The sequence below is a fragment of the Homalodisca vitripennis genome, unplaced genomic scaffold (genome assembly GCF_021130785.1).
Source record: "Homalodisca vitripennis isolate AUS2020 unplaced genomic scaffold, UT_GWSS_2.1 ScUCBcl_6605;HRSCAF=13898, whole genome shotgun sequence".
NCBI classification, from domain to species: domain Eukaryota; kingdom Metazoa; phylum Arthropoda; class Insecta; order Hemiptera; family Cicadellidae; genus Homalodisca; species Homalodisca vitripennis.
This window is the reverse complement of record NW_025782713.1, coordinates 2,144-15,727: the sequence shown is the minus strand read 5'-3', so window position 1 is coordinate 15,727 and position 13,584 is coordinate 2,144. Positions and strand designations below refer to the sequence as shown.

Here is a 13,584-nt window from a genome sequence, read left to right as displayed (position 1 = left end):
TCACCGTAAAGGTTGGGACACACATAACCGCACCGCGCCCGACACGTGAGTCGGCCGATTGTTGGCCGTCACACGGTGAAACAATTGCTGCGCAGTATTTAACCTGCAAGTTCAGACACGTCCGCACCGACACCAGACCGTCGTGGCCGCACCGTGGCCGCACCGTCACCGATAGTTCAGGTTTGAATTTTGACGGGCACGGTGCGGTCTGAGAGATCTCTTTTGAGCGGCATCAGCCATGGATGTGGAGAAAACTTATTGAAGAAATAAGGAAGTTTCCTGTAGTTTATGACCAGTCGAATGACAAATATCGGAATACAGAATACAAGGAGAAAGTGTGGAAGAAAATTGCTGACAATTTGGAGCTTGGAGAGGGTAATTATAAATTTAAAAAGAGTTGGTCACATTTGCGTTCTTCTTTGTAAAAATATTTCAGCAAACGTTTTATTTAATTGAATTATTTAGTATACTAACCCTACATCGTGCGCTGACATTTTGTACGTTTTTATTATTTTAACTGCAATATACTTAAAATTAAAATAATTAATTTACAATATAGTTTTCAAGTACGGAAAATAAACATGTACTCTAGTACTGCTATACAATTGTACTCTTTGTCTCCGCAATAAATACTTGACTATTGACTATATTATATATTTTACTAATATTTACTATGTTTTACCCATTATTATAAAACTATCTGCAACATGGCAAACTATGGCCTCACACTAAACGTTCTTGTGTTAAAGTAATACAAAATATACTGTTTGTAGTGTATTTTATTGAAATTCAAAATCAAATTTATTGATAAAAGTATTGGAAATATTTTTTAGAGTAAAACTGGTCATATTTTCTTATTGTGCTAATAAAATACATCAGTTGGTATTTTATATTGTTCTAATAATAAGTAATTATAAAACTATGTTGTATATTAAGTAATTTTAAATAACTAAATTAGAATTATGTAATGTAGGGCCTATTGGATTTATTTGGTAAAATTTATCCCGGTATTTCGCATGGGCAAATTTACAATGTTTCTATGAAATTTTGTACGTTTTATTATTTTAACTGCATTAAAGGTCAAATAAAAATAATTTATTTACAATAAAGTTTCTTAGTACGAAAATAGTAGCGAGTATACATTTTAATTCGCCGCTTTTCATTAACACCGTTGGATTATACAGTTAGAGTTGGGATAAAAACTTGAAATTTCACAATTTTGTAGTCAATACTATGGCAATGACGATGTAGTAGATAAATATTTTAAAAGTTTATTACAAGTGCTATAAAATAAATATTAATTAATTAAAACCAAATTGAGCTTTGGCGATGAACATGAAATAATGAGTCGGCTGCTACTTTTTTTATTTATTGGTCAGGCGAGTTTCGTCTGCGAGAAAGTTTGAGATAATAAACCAAATTTTACCGTAGTATTTTTTATAAATTTTTGGAGTAAACAGTTTGTCGAGAAACGAGGTATAAAGCAGATACAAATTTCATGCGGCGCAAACACGTGCCCGCTGCTTCGCCTCCATACGCTGCAATAGGTTAAATGTTTAAATGCTCAACCTCTTTTATACTCAAATCTATAAACATTAGTAACTTATTATGGGGAATATATCTAAATTTGATTAAATCAACTAATCGTTGTAGTGGGTTTCAAAAACAAGAAGTACATAATAAAATGAAATATGATATGTATTTAAAGCAATAGCCTCTAAATTAAACCTTTTACAATACGGAATAACTTGAATGTCTAACTTAAATAGTAAGTTAACTTTTTATGTAATGTTACAGTTTACAATGTTACTGTTTATTTGGTGTTACAGTATATATCAATGAATGATTTCTAACATTCTATACAGGTTACAGTATAGTTTTTACAGTATCTTTATGGTATTTAGTTTATATTCCTTACTTACAAGGAAATAAAATGTACACCCATTCCATCGAAGTATATTTTAGTTGATCATTCTTAAAAAAACTTCCAATAATACACATTATATAATCCACCACGTATATATATATATATATATATATATATATATATATATATATATATGAGTTATTACTTGTATGATATCTTTTTATTTGTGAAAAATAACTGAAGAACAAGACTGACAGAATATGAAGTCTACTACCCAAGGAATATCACAGCTTTCGTTAAATGATTACGAACTCTCTGTTTATGTAATTTTTTCGTTATACAATTTCGAAAAATGGTGAGCCTGACTTTAAAATATTTTAGACATATTGCCTTAATAAGTAATATGAAATGGTTAGTGTCTGGATCTTGATGTGTAAAATGATTGTCAGTTGTGAAAATTTCCCTACCAATGCAGTGTTGCAATACTTTTGATGTCATAGAATTAATTAAATTATTTTTCTTTGCAATAAAACTGCTGTCTAAAATTTCAGACTTAATCAATTTTTCACATATCCTGCATACAAAAGAAACTCCATTTGAGGGCTGTAAAAGTCCACCCCTATTCTTACAAGATATCAAAGAATTTCTATTAGTGGCACACACCAATAGCGGCCCTGCCTGCCGCCACACGGACGCTCGGTAGTGGGTGACTCATCCACTTCCATCCCCACCACTCTGGTGATTACCGGCTTCAGCCGCGCGCCCCCCGATTGCCAGTCTATGTTCTTCTTTGGTCGCTGATATTTACTATGTTTTACCCATTATTATAAAACGATCTGCAACATGGCAAACTATGGCCTCACACTATACGTTCTTGTGTTAAAGTAATACAAAATATACTGTTTGCAGTGTATTTTATTGAAATTTGCTGCAATGAAAACACAATAAACAAGAATAATAGGGAAAAAACATAATCATGATATTGTTATTAACAAATTTTACGCACTAGCTGTTTGTACCAATTAACATTGAAATTAACATTCATTTCTTAAGCAATGAACTAAACGACTGAAGTAGATTGTTCTTGCCAGCTCACAGATCCTTCTGGCGAACTAAAGAAATGTTTAAGGTGTTCTCTCACAGCGAATGCTTCTTCCGTAGACCTTCCACGAACCCGAGGCAGTCTCTGTAGAGTTATTGGTCTTCCTTCTGAAGACTCTTCTGCATGGGATTGATTTTCAGAGCTCTCACGCAAATTCCAACCTTCATTTTTCCTAATAAAGTTGTGTAATATGCAAGCAGCTAGTGTAGCCATTGTTATGTTCTCGGGGTTTCCTTGTATCCTTCTAGTAAATATTCGGAACTTTTGCTGCAAGATACCGAAAGCATTTTCTGAGACCCTTCTTGCTCTACTTAACCGGTAGTTGAAAACAGTCTTTTCATCTGTCAAGCCTTTACCTGGATATGGCCTCATCATGTACGGTTTGAGAGCGAATGCTTCGTCAGCAACACAAACCAGTGGAAGTTCTAAGTTTGTTCCAGGAAGAGCTCTTTTCTTTGGAATATTAAGTTTTTTCACTTTCCAATGCTTTACCAAAATTTTGAATTTGAGAAAATACCTCCATCTGAGTTTTTTCCATATCCACCCACATCTACTACAATAAAGTTGTAGCAAGGATCAACCAGAGCCAACAGAACAATTGAATAAGTTTTTTTATAATTCCAATAGAGACTTCCTGATAACTTAGGGGCTTGTATTGTGATGTGCTTACCATCCAAAGCACCAATACAGTTTGGGAACTGCCACTCATTCCAAAATTCGTTTGCTATGGTATGCCACCCTTCTTCATTAGGTATTGGCATAACTTCGTTTAAGAGAACCTTCACTATTGTTCTACAAGTGTCATGAACAATTGCTGCTACTGTTGATCTGCCCAGTCTGTAGCTGAAAGAAATAGTCTTGAATGAATCTCCAGTAGCCAGAAATCTGCAACAAGCAATACAAATACTTCGTGTCAAAAATTAACAGTCGTAATAAATATTTTATATAAATGTTTTTGCTGTTTGGTATAGGTGGAGTAGAAGAATGCAAAAGAAAGTGGAGCTCTATTCGAGACCAGCTTCGTAGGACACTACAAAAAAGAAAGACCAAATCTGGACAGGCAAGTGTTGCATTCCGGAAGTATAAATACGAAGATATTCTTTCATTCCTGGTACCTTTTCTTGGAGAACGAGAAGGAATCACCAATGTGTTCTCACAACAAAATGAGGAGGAAGTAAATGAGCAGGAGCTTGTTGAAGAAAAAAACCTTGAAGAAAATACTCATGAACAACCAACAAGTGAAGATGAAAAACACTAATATCGCCAAAACACCATCATCAAGTACTGCATTGGAAGATAACAAGTTCATTAAACCAAAACCGATTAAAAACGGAAAATGGCAGGTTTTCAAGAAAGTGGAAAGTCTATTCACTACGAATCTCCATCTAGTCAGCTTATGGCCTTCATACTAGCTGAGAAAGCAGCTGAGAAAAGGGCTCCTCAACAACTAGAACAACATCCAGTAGATGCTTTTTTAGCTGGTATAGCACCTTCCTTGAAATCACTAAATCCTGAACTGCTAATTGAAGCCAAAGGGAAAATATTTAACATAGTGCAGGAAATTGAATTAAAACAAGTTCAGTTTAATTGCCAAGGGAATTTCTCGATGGGACATTTCATGACATTTTCTTCGTCTTCATCGACATCCTCAGCTACACGTGGATCACCCATAGATGAGACAAGTAATGCTGACCAAGAAGTAACTTATGATTTTGAAAAATATTAATTTTCTTAATACAATTGTTTAAAATTTAAAGTGTAAATTTCAGAACATAATGTAACCTACTAATGGATTTCATAATGTTTTTTTTTCTGAATTTGTAGTTTTCCTTAATAATATTTTGTTTGAAATGTCACAGAGTTGTATTCTCACCTTTTTCCACTTTTATTGTAGTTTTAGTAGGTGTATGGATTATTCTTGTTACTATTTTACCTATAGACTCACCTTGGTGGACACCTCCATAGTTACCTATATAAGCTACTATTAGTTTTCCCAAATATTTAAAAATAGCACAATATTATACAAGAAAATAAAATAATATCAGAAATTGTATAGTGATATTTATGCTTCAAATTAGTAATATCTCATGTTATAACATTAAATCAACACTTACCTTAAACACACAGCCAAACGATGTTTTGGAGTTATAGCTTGCCTCCAAAATGTATCTTCTTTGTGCAAATGTGCTTCTACTTTCGATAACAGTTTATGAAATGTGATTAGAGACATCCTAAAATACTCATAAAATTTTGTTTCGTTATCAATGAGATGAGGCATCAATGTGTAAAACTCTCCTTCTATCGTCCTTCTCTTCCAAGCGTTATCAACCCACTTTCGTCTTGTAACAGGTCGCTGTTTTCGTCTTTCTTCGTCTTCTTCCTCCAGAGCCATAGCAATTATTCCTAAGTCACCTACTTTTGAATTTGCTGAAACATGCTTCTCTAACTGGCTCAAGGTAGATAAAGCAATAATTTTTTTTAAATCAAATTCATAAATTGCACAAATATTATCCGTCACTCCGAAATACAAAAGACATACGCTCTATTTACAAGCAGTGAGATCGTTACGCTCGGACAGCGTACGGACAAGTGTGGCCTCGCGGTAACCGAGCCGAGCCCGCAGCACCGACACTCGGCCGACTCACGTGTCGGGCGCGGTGCGGTTATGTGTGTCCCAAACCTCAACATACGCAGCGGTCGCACAGAGCTCCTTCCAACACGGCTCCTCAGCCACAACTGAGAGAGAGAGAGAGAGAAAGAGAGAGAGAGAGAGAGAGAGAGAGAGAGAGAGAGAGAGAGAGAGAGAGTTCATAACTATTTTTCTAATAATGTTAATGCAAAGCTTTAAACCTCAAATAATTTTCTTCAAATGTGGAATAATCTTCAGCCCTAAATATATGCTCTAAAACTGAGTTTATATTATTATAATAACTATTAATTTTACTTACATTATACGTTCTAATTATACATCCAAATATTTATCCATAAATACTTACATACCGAGAGAGTCCTCGGTCTTATCAGCCACCATACAGTTATTCCTAACGCTTACTAGAGAACTATAGTATTATTATGAGACGAGTTACATCGACCTGCTCTCGGGTTGCGTGAGATATTTACTGTTTGTATTATTTCACTCAGAGCTCGTGTCAAGGATTCTGACACGGAAGGAAATTATTTTCCGATTTATCCTTTTTATCTTTTTACACAATTATTGTTTAATTCTTACTAGTCGTCTAGTATCATCGATCATATCATCGCTATATTATTTATATCTAAACATTTTGGTATTATAAATAATCTCCGCTAATATCTTATACGATCTTGATCGAATTGATAGTCTAAATAGTTTTCATCATGTTAAAATCCAATGTAAACACAAACTTCGCACGGATTCAGTTTTATATCATTTTTTTTGTAATGGTTAGATCAGACGACAGTTCAGGACAACGAGAGATACGCTTAATATGGTAGCTATTAGTTTATCCACCTAACCAAAATGATGAATTAGGCAAATATAATTTGCTTGGATTATATTACACGCTTACAGGGAAAACGGTCCTAGCCCATTTGCTAATTACTTGTTGCCCTCCCGGCACTCAATCGAGTGACTACTGAGTTAGTACCACTTGCAATAGTTTTTTTATAATTTTTCTCATTCCGAGTCATCGAAAACAATACTTTATTATGTTAAATTTAAAGTAATACAGTCTTTCTGGCCTAGGTTTTTAATTCTTTCTCAAAATTCCTCTTAGCAGTTTTACACTTCTGATTAGCTTTTTGTCTAACTATTGAACTGTAATTTTTTAATGCAGTATATGTCTAATGTCTTCATCGGATTCGCACAAACGTTTCCCTGCACGTGTCCAAATAACGTCTTCGGTATTGTTGTCATCTTATAACGTTGTCATCATTAAAAATAGCTAAAAGTACTATATCTACAGCAAATGTTATTGTAACCAACTGTTGTTTTTGGGTATTTAGGCCCATATTAAATTGTTCACCGACTTATTATTGTTTTGAGTCTTGTCATGCAAACATGTACTCCGCAGTTATTTTTACGCAAAATCTGGGAAAATTGATTCTGTTTGCCATTAAATATCCATGGAGGTTAAACCTCTTGAATATTTGAAAACATTAACACATATAATAATGACTTAATAACGAATGCTACTATATAAACACAATTTCAGATTCCAGGATTGACAAAATTCACAATTACAGTGGGTTTCACAAACTTCTTTAGTACTTCCACTTATTAAAATGGGATATATTATACATAATTTGAAGTAGATATAAACATAGTTTATAAAACAGGAATATATTTTTTCAAATCCCTATATCCATTGATATAATGCGGTAAAGGATCATTTCCAAACCCATATCACAAAGTTCACAAACAACTTTTAATACGTTCCATTTATTTAAATTGCATATATTATTCATAATTGTAACCGTAAATGAACATAATTTATAAACAAAATAAAAAAGTACCACTTTATGTATAAACCCCTTATTCACCGATAGGCAGCGGTAAAGGGCAAAACCGAATCTTCTTCAGGTCTCAAAAATTATACGGTCGTTTAAAATTCACATAAATATCTAAGTAGGAAGTTTTTCATGAAAGCAATAGCAGAAAATACATATTTACAATACTTAATAATGGTGTTTAAAATTTTTAAAATTAAATAAAGAACTAGACCTTCAGAACATGACGTGTCAGACACAAATAAATTTAGCATAATTTATAAACATAAACTCAAACTGCCAAACACAATATCGCTCGGACACGTAATACAGTTATACAAATCAATAAACACATTTAAAGTCCATTTACTATTGGTCCATGTAGTTCCAGTGTCACAAAGGCAAGGTACCAGCAAGCACATGCAGGCCACTGGCAATATTTTCCCCCTCTCAAACTGTTACTAAGACATCATGCCTCAAAAAAGGTTCAAGTTACTCGGAAAATGCTGAGAAATTAATCGAATATAAAAAAATAAATTTCGTCATGAATGGAATCTCAATATTTCTGACGTCATGCTTCTATGTAATCGTATATTATTGGATCATGGGTTTTTAACTAAAATAAAAATATAATAACATTGCTAACTTCCTCATTGTAGAGTGGTTACATACGAACGTACAAGCAGTAGTAGGTTGGAGAGAGTTTGGAGACTGTCGTGACTGTATTATATGACAATAGTTTAGCTGTCGCCGCACCACGCGGGTTCGAGAAGGCTTACCAACGAAAAATTGCTTATATGTTTTCATAGTCCAGCTATGAGCACTATAATTATAGCTTATTTGTTATAATATAACAAATAAGATATAGCAAATAGATATTATATAGTTTTAATAAGTTTGTATTAAATCGTTGTATTGTCTGCATGTTAAGTATCATGTAATCGATTTTATATTAATTTCCTTGAAGACCAAAAATCTTTAAATTCTGAACATAGCCTAGAACCGGATGGTTATGTATTTTTTATAAATATACATTTATAAACTGATATGAGTGTTTGCATGTATATTGTTGTAACTTTAAAACGGACACCTTCTGAAATTGTTACCCTTATGTTTTGCATACTTAACTGAACTAGGGGTTTTCGCTTTGTCTGCTTGTAGTCAGAAGATTTAGAAAATAATATTACTATTATTTTAACAAATATTTTACGTTTTCATCCTTTAAAATATTCATGTTCGTGAAATTTTCCACAAATAATAATATTTTATTATGACATTGAAATTGTTATGCGCAGAATCAGATTGGTATTACTTGGTATTTCTCAGTATAGAAATTCTGTGAGAGATACGAGCTGTTTATCTACTGAAGTAAATACAAACCCGGTTTTCTATTTCATTTTCAATTTAAAAAAATAATGACTTACTGATGTAGTTGCTTCTTGAAGCTTGTTGACAACTCAGTTCTCTAATAATCTTCCACTATGGTTATACTTACAATAATAAATGTCACGGACGTCAGGAACACCCAAGATATCTAGACGTCCGGTAGCGAGTTTTCGACAGGTCATGACGTAAAATAATATATTGTCATATATTTGAAACGAGGGTAGTTCATTACCATAATTGTTAAACCTATTTTCCGGTAGTGGTCAGGAACCACGTGGTGATCCCAACACCAAACCAAATTATATTCCCCCCAAAGGTCCGGATCGGTCATTATGCTGGGACACTCCTCTAGCCAGCTATGATTTAGAATTCCTGATTAATATTACCCCGTAATTAAAACCCCCTAAAAATTAAAACATATATTGACCCTCGATACCCGAACCATGCTGCCGTATTTCCCGATCCCCACAACCTCACGATCCCCCGTCTAACCTGCCTAGCCCGCCATAATTTATTGGAACCTAAATTGTAACCAATATATACATATATAGACTTGATTAAATTTACGTCTAACTCACGGATACCTGTCCAGTCTCCAACGTCCGTCAGCGTACCCGTCCGCTCACTCCTCCACCACAAGTGCGTACTCGACCAAACCCGTTCACCGATAATCGGCCTGATTGTGCCCGTTCCGATCCTCGGTCAAAGGTCGCCCGATTAACTCCTGCACACTGACCGACCCGATCACCGTGGCGGTTACATGCCACATATTGATGCAACCTTTGGTGTGTGTGACAATTTTTTACTGCAAAATTATCATCCTAATAAAAATATAAGCAAACCTTATTGCGTACTTGTACGATAACAACAGTATTATGCAGTTGGGACAGCTTTCACGGTCCAGCTGGCACTCATAAAGATCAGCTATATGAATAGTATTAACTATTCAGATTCAAACATGAAGTTAAGGTGTTCCTAAAGTTTAGATTTAGGAAAATCATCGGAATGCTCTTGTCTGAATGACAAAAGCACTCTCAGAGTGATTAAACATTCCTGGACTAATGCATCCACTACAGTACACCATGGTAGGCGGCATGTCAGTGACAATGGCAATTGGAGCATTTATGGTATCTCAATTACTTTTATAACTGTTACTTTTCTACTTGTGTGTACTACCACTTGTTTTAAAATGCAGCCATAACTATGTGCTGTTTCTTTTGATCCTTCATGAATATAAATTAGACAGCTACTGCATGCCTGGGCAAGGCTGAAGGATTGCGAAATTTAACTGCATAACACGTCCAAATGTTTAATTATTCAAAACTTATGACTCTGATATACTAAATTAGATTGGCTAAGTGATGAGGCTTTGCAGGAAGAAAACACAATATTTTTAAGTATGTCTATCTTTGGGAAAAATATACTTCTTTGTTTAAGGTTTGCAGGATATTTGATATTTCCATTAAAATATACATATATGTTGATGCAAATTATAGGAAAATAGCAATAGAACTTACATCTTTAGGTCTCTAATTTTGCTTTAACCAATTATGTTTCAATTCCCACCAAACAGTCGAATAAATACAGATTACGTGTGAATACCATCTCGGTATTGTAACCCGATTTAGTGATGCTTATACTTATTAAGTAGGCCTATTTTAAACAGTAGCATAAATATAAAAATATTTTTTGGTGTTTTATTGAAGTTATTAAAAAACAATTCTATAGAAATTATTTATAATGTTTAGTCACTGTTTTCTAAATGTTATATTATATGAATATTAGTTTTAGATAAATTAAAGTAATAGTTTTACACACACACACACACACACACACACACACACACACACACACACACACACACACACACACACACACACACACACACACACACACAAATATAGATTATATAAAACAGGCAGAATAAAACACATCTCAAGAGTGAAGAGGAAGCATATAATAAAAAATAAAATACATTAAACCAATAATTTGAATACGATACCTTTTTAATATTTCTGATATGTAAGTATTTATGGATAAATATTTGGATGTTTAATTAGAACGTATTATGTAGTTAACATTAATTGTTATTATAATAATATAAATTATGTTTTAGAGCATATATTTAGGGCTGAAGATTTTTCAACATTTGAAGAAAATTGTTTGAGGTTTTATAGCTTTGCATTTACATTCATATAAAAATCGTAATGAACTCGTTAGCACGTGCGAGTACTGCAGAATTAACTCAGACGGTAAGTGTTTATCAAATAAAACTTGACGTTACATGTGCAGCAGCCGCTCGTGTAACATAGTGATTATCAGACATCACTGCCGCAGTCTACCGAGCGTGACGTACGGCGTAGGGTTGTGAGAGCATTAAAACTTAACGGCGAATAGTACATCATTCTCATAATTTAAGAGTTCACCTGCTTCTAGAAAGGAGGGGTGAAGACATCCTTAATGTTAATTCAAGCATTATAGTGGCGTTAATTATTCTTTCTCTCTCTCTTTTTCTTTCTTAATAGCTTTATCAATAACAAATTAAGGTGACTAAACCTGTTACAACTTATTTGTTGCAAGACAATTCTTGCACCAGTGACTCAATTTGTATCACAATATACGTCTTATTGATAACCAAGAACCTACGCAGCGTGTTTGTCTCATCCACAGGATCTGATAGGATGGAGAGACACAGGCCTGTATCATCTTAGTTTCAGTTTACTCATATCCTGCTTAACTGTGTAACTGCACCACTGACTCCATTGCGACTAGATCTGTACATGTTTGAGATAATAAACCCACCTGTGGCGACATAATATGGCATGGAATATAATAGTTTATTACAGGAACAGTTTTTATTTCAAATGTTTCTTATTCAGACAAATATTATGATACTATTACAAATTAGTTATTTTTTTATTTTACTTCTTCCGTTTTCAAGGAATTGGAACTTTAAGTCAACTGCAATACAATTAAATAGTCTATAGTTGTCTCCCTTCAAATAATCCTACCCACATTTCATCCAGAATACTCCTACCCATTTTTCACCGCTCAGATTTTTCACATTTTAAATTTGTACATTGTAAGGACGTTTATTAGAAAACCTAATAAATATAGAAGTTATTATGCATATAAAAATTTTACAGTATATTTCTAATCAAACTTAATGCAATCAGGGGAACTGGATCACACTATGAGTAGACAATATCATCAATATATGACAGCGAACTGGTTTATAATTTCACCACCAATCCTACTACATAACAATAACATTAAATATAACATTAAACAGTTATGTTGGATGATACTAAAATTGAAATTACTATTACTCTTTAATTTTTTTTTTTATTCACGACTAATCTGAATGATATACATAATGCATGAAAGACAATTTTACTAGGTAAGCATAGGTTTCAATGAATGATATTCTTAATCAGAGGCACAGCTACGGGGGAGCAAGTGGGGTGATTTGCCCAGGGTGCAAAAATGTAAGGGTAGCAAAAATGTAGAAGATCGAGTCATTGCGTTTATAAGTAATATATAAGTATAGTTTTATTCAGTATCCCGGGAAATCGCTTTACTACCGGATCAAAAATACAGATAACAGTTAGAAACACTGAGTTCGATGATTGTGTGTTATCACCCCAGTGATTTAGCTGCGCGTTTAGCAGGAGTAATATATCAGAATAAATACATTCATGAACAAACTTAATACAATAAAAACTCGATAGGCCTTTGAACTTTGCATGTGAACCCGTCTGATCAGTATGTTGTCTGTACTCTAATGGTCGTAAATAAAAAAATCGATTTTAAAGGGCTTAAAAATTAGAGCAAAAATATTGGCTAACAATTATCCGAAAGATCTTTTTTATTTTTATAAATTGATAAAAGTGATTATAAGTGTTTAAAAGTTATTAAGCCCTAAATTAATGTAATAATTCAAGAAACGCTCTATACCTAAATCGATAGTTTTAAAATTATTTACTAGCTAACGTGTTGTTTGTAAATAATAGACGAAATCCAAAACATCACAATATCCTTCAAAATATTCCAAATATTCCTTACTCTTCCAGTCTCTATTGCTTCAGCAAGCTGAAATTCATTGTTTTAGAAGCACAATGAATGAAAGATTAATAAGATTAAGTACCAAATCAGTATTAAGATTGAAGAGCATAAAAAATCACAACCATCTTAAACAGTATATTTAGAGCTTAAAAAAGTTGGAAAATAATAGTATTAAGATAAGAAGTGATCTTCTTTCATTTTCTGAATAACATGATAATTTATAATACATTTCCCTAGTATATTTTGGCATAATTTTCCTTTGATATATAAATATTTCTTTTAAGCAATAGATTAATAATAATAATAATTTTTAAGATCTGATTATTCGAAGGGTAGCACTTTATTGAGTTATTTCCTGAACACTGACCAACAGTCACATAAGATAATGTGAGTAGTCATATTTCCCATGGCTATTGAACTGAAGCGATCGCAAGAGATTTAGTTTAACCGAATAACATTATTGGCTGATTTGTTTGTAGTTTATCGTTCCATTTATTCGTGCAATATCGGCGGAAAATAAACAAAAAGTGATCACATACAATGCGTGCTCTGCCACACATGTTTGCTGAAACCCAACAATAACAAGAGTCAGTTTATTTGGTGTTTGCACAAACTTCAAATCCGTTTTATTGTCCATTTCTAATTAATACGGATTATTTATATTCGATTTCATTTAGTTTAGTTAGATGGAATGGTT

General features: G+C 33.3%; 1 protein-coding gene across 1 annotated transcript; it reads right to left on the bottom strand.

Annotated features, from left to right (window-relative positions):
• Nucleotides 1–3,457: 3,457 nt before the first annotated feature.
• Nucleotides 3,458–5,371, bottom strand: LOC124373872. Its single transcript, XM_046832191.1, has 2 exons — nucleotides 5,084–5,371; nucleotides 3,458–3,854 (listed from the first exon to the last, which is right to left on the bottom strand). The coding sequence occupies exons 1-2, from the start codon at nucleotides 5,359–5,361 to the stop codon at nucleotides 3,458–3,460; spliced, it is 675 nt and encodes a 224-aa protein (XP_046688147.1). The 5' UTR covers nucleotides 5,362–5,371.
• Between the last annotated feature and the right edge of the window lie 8,213 nt (nucleotides 5,372–13,584).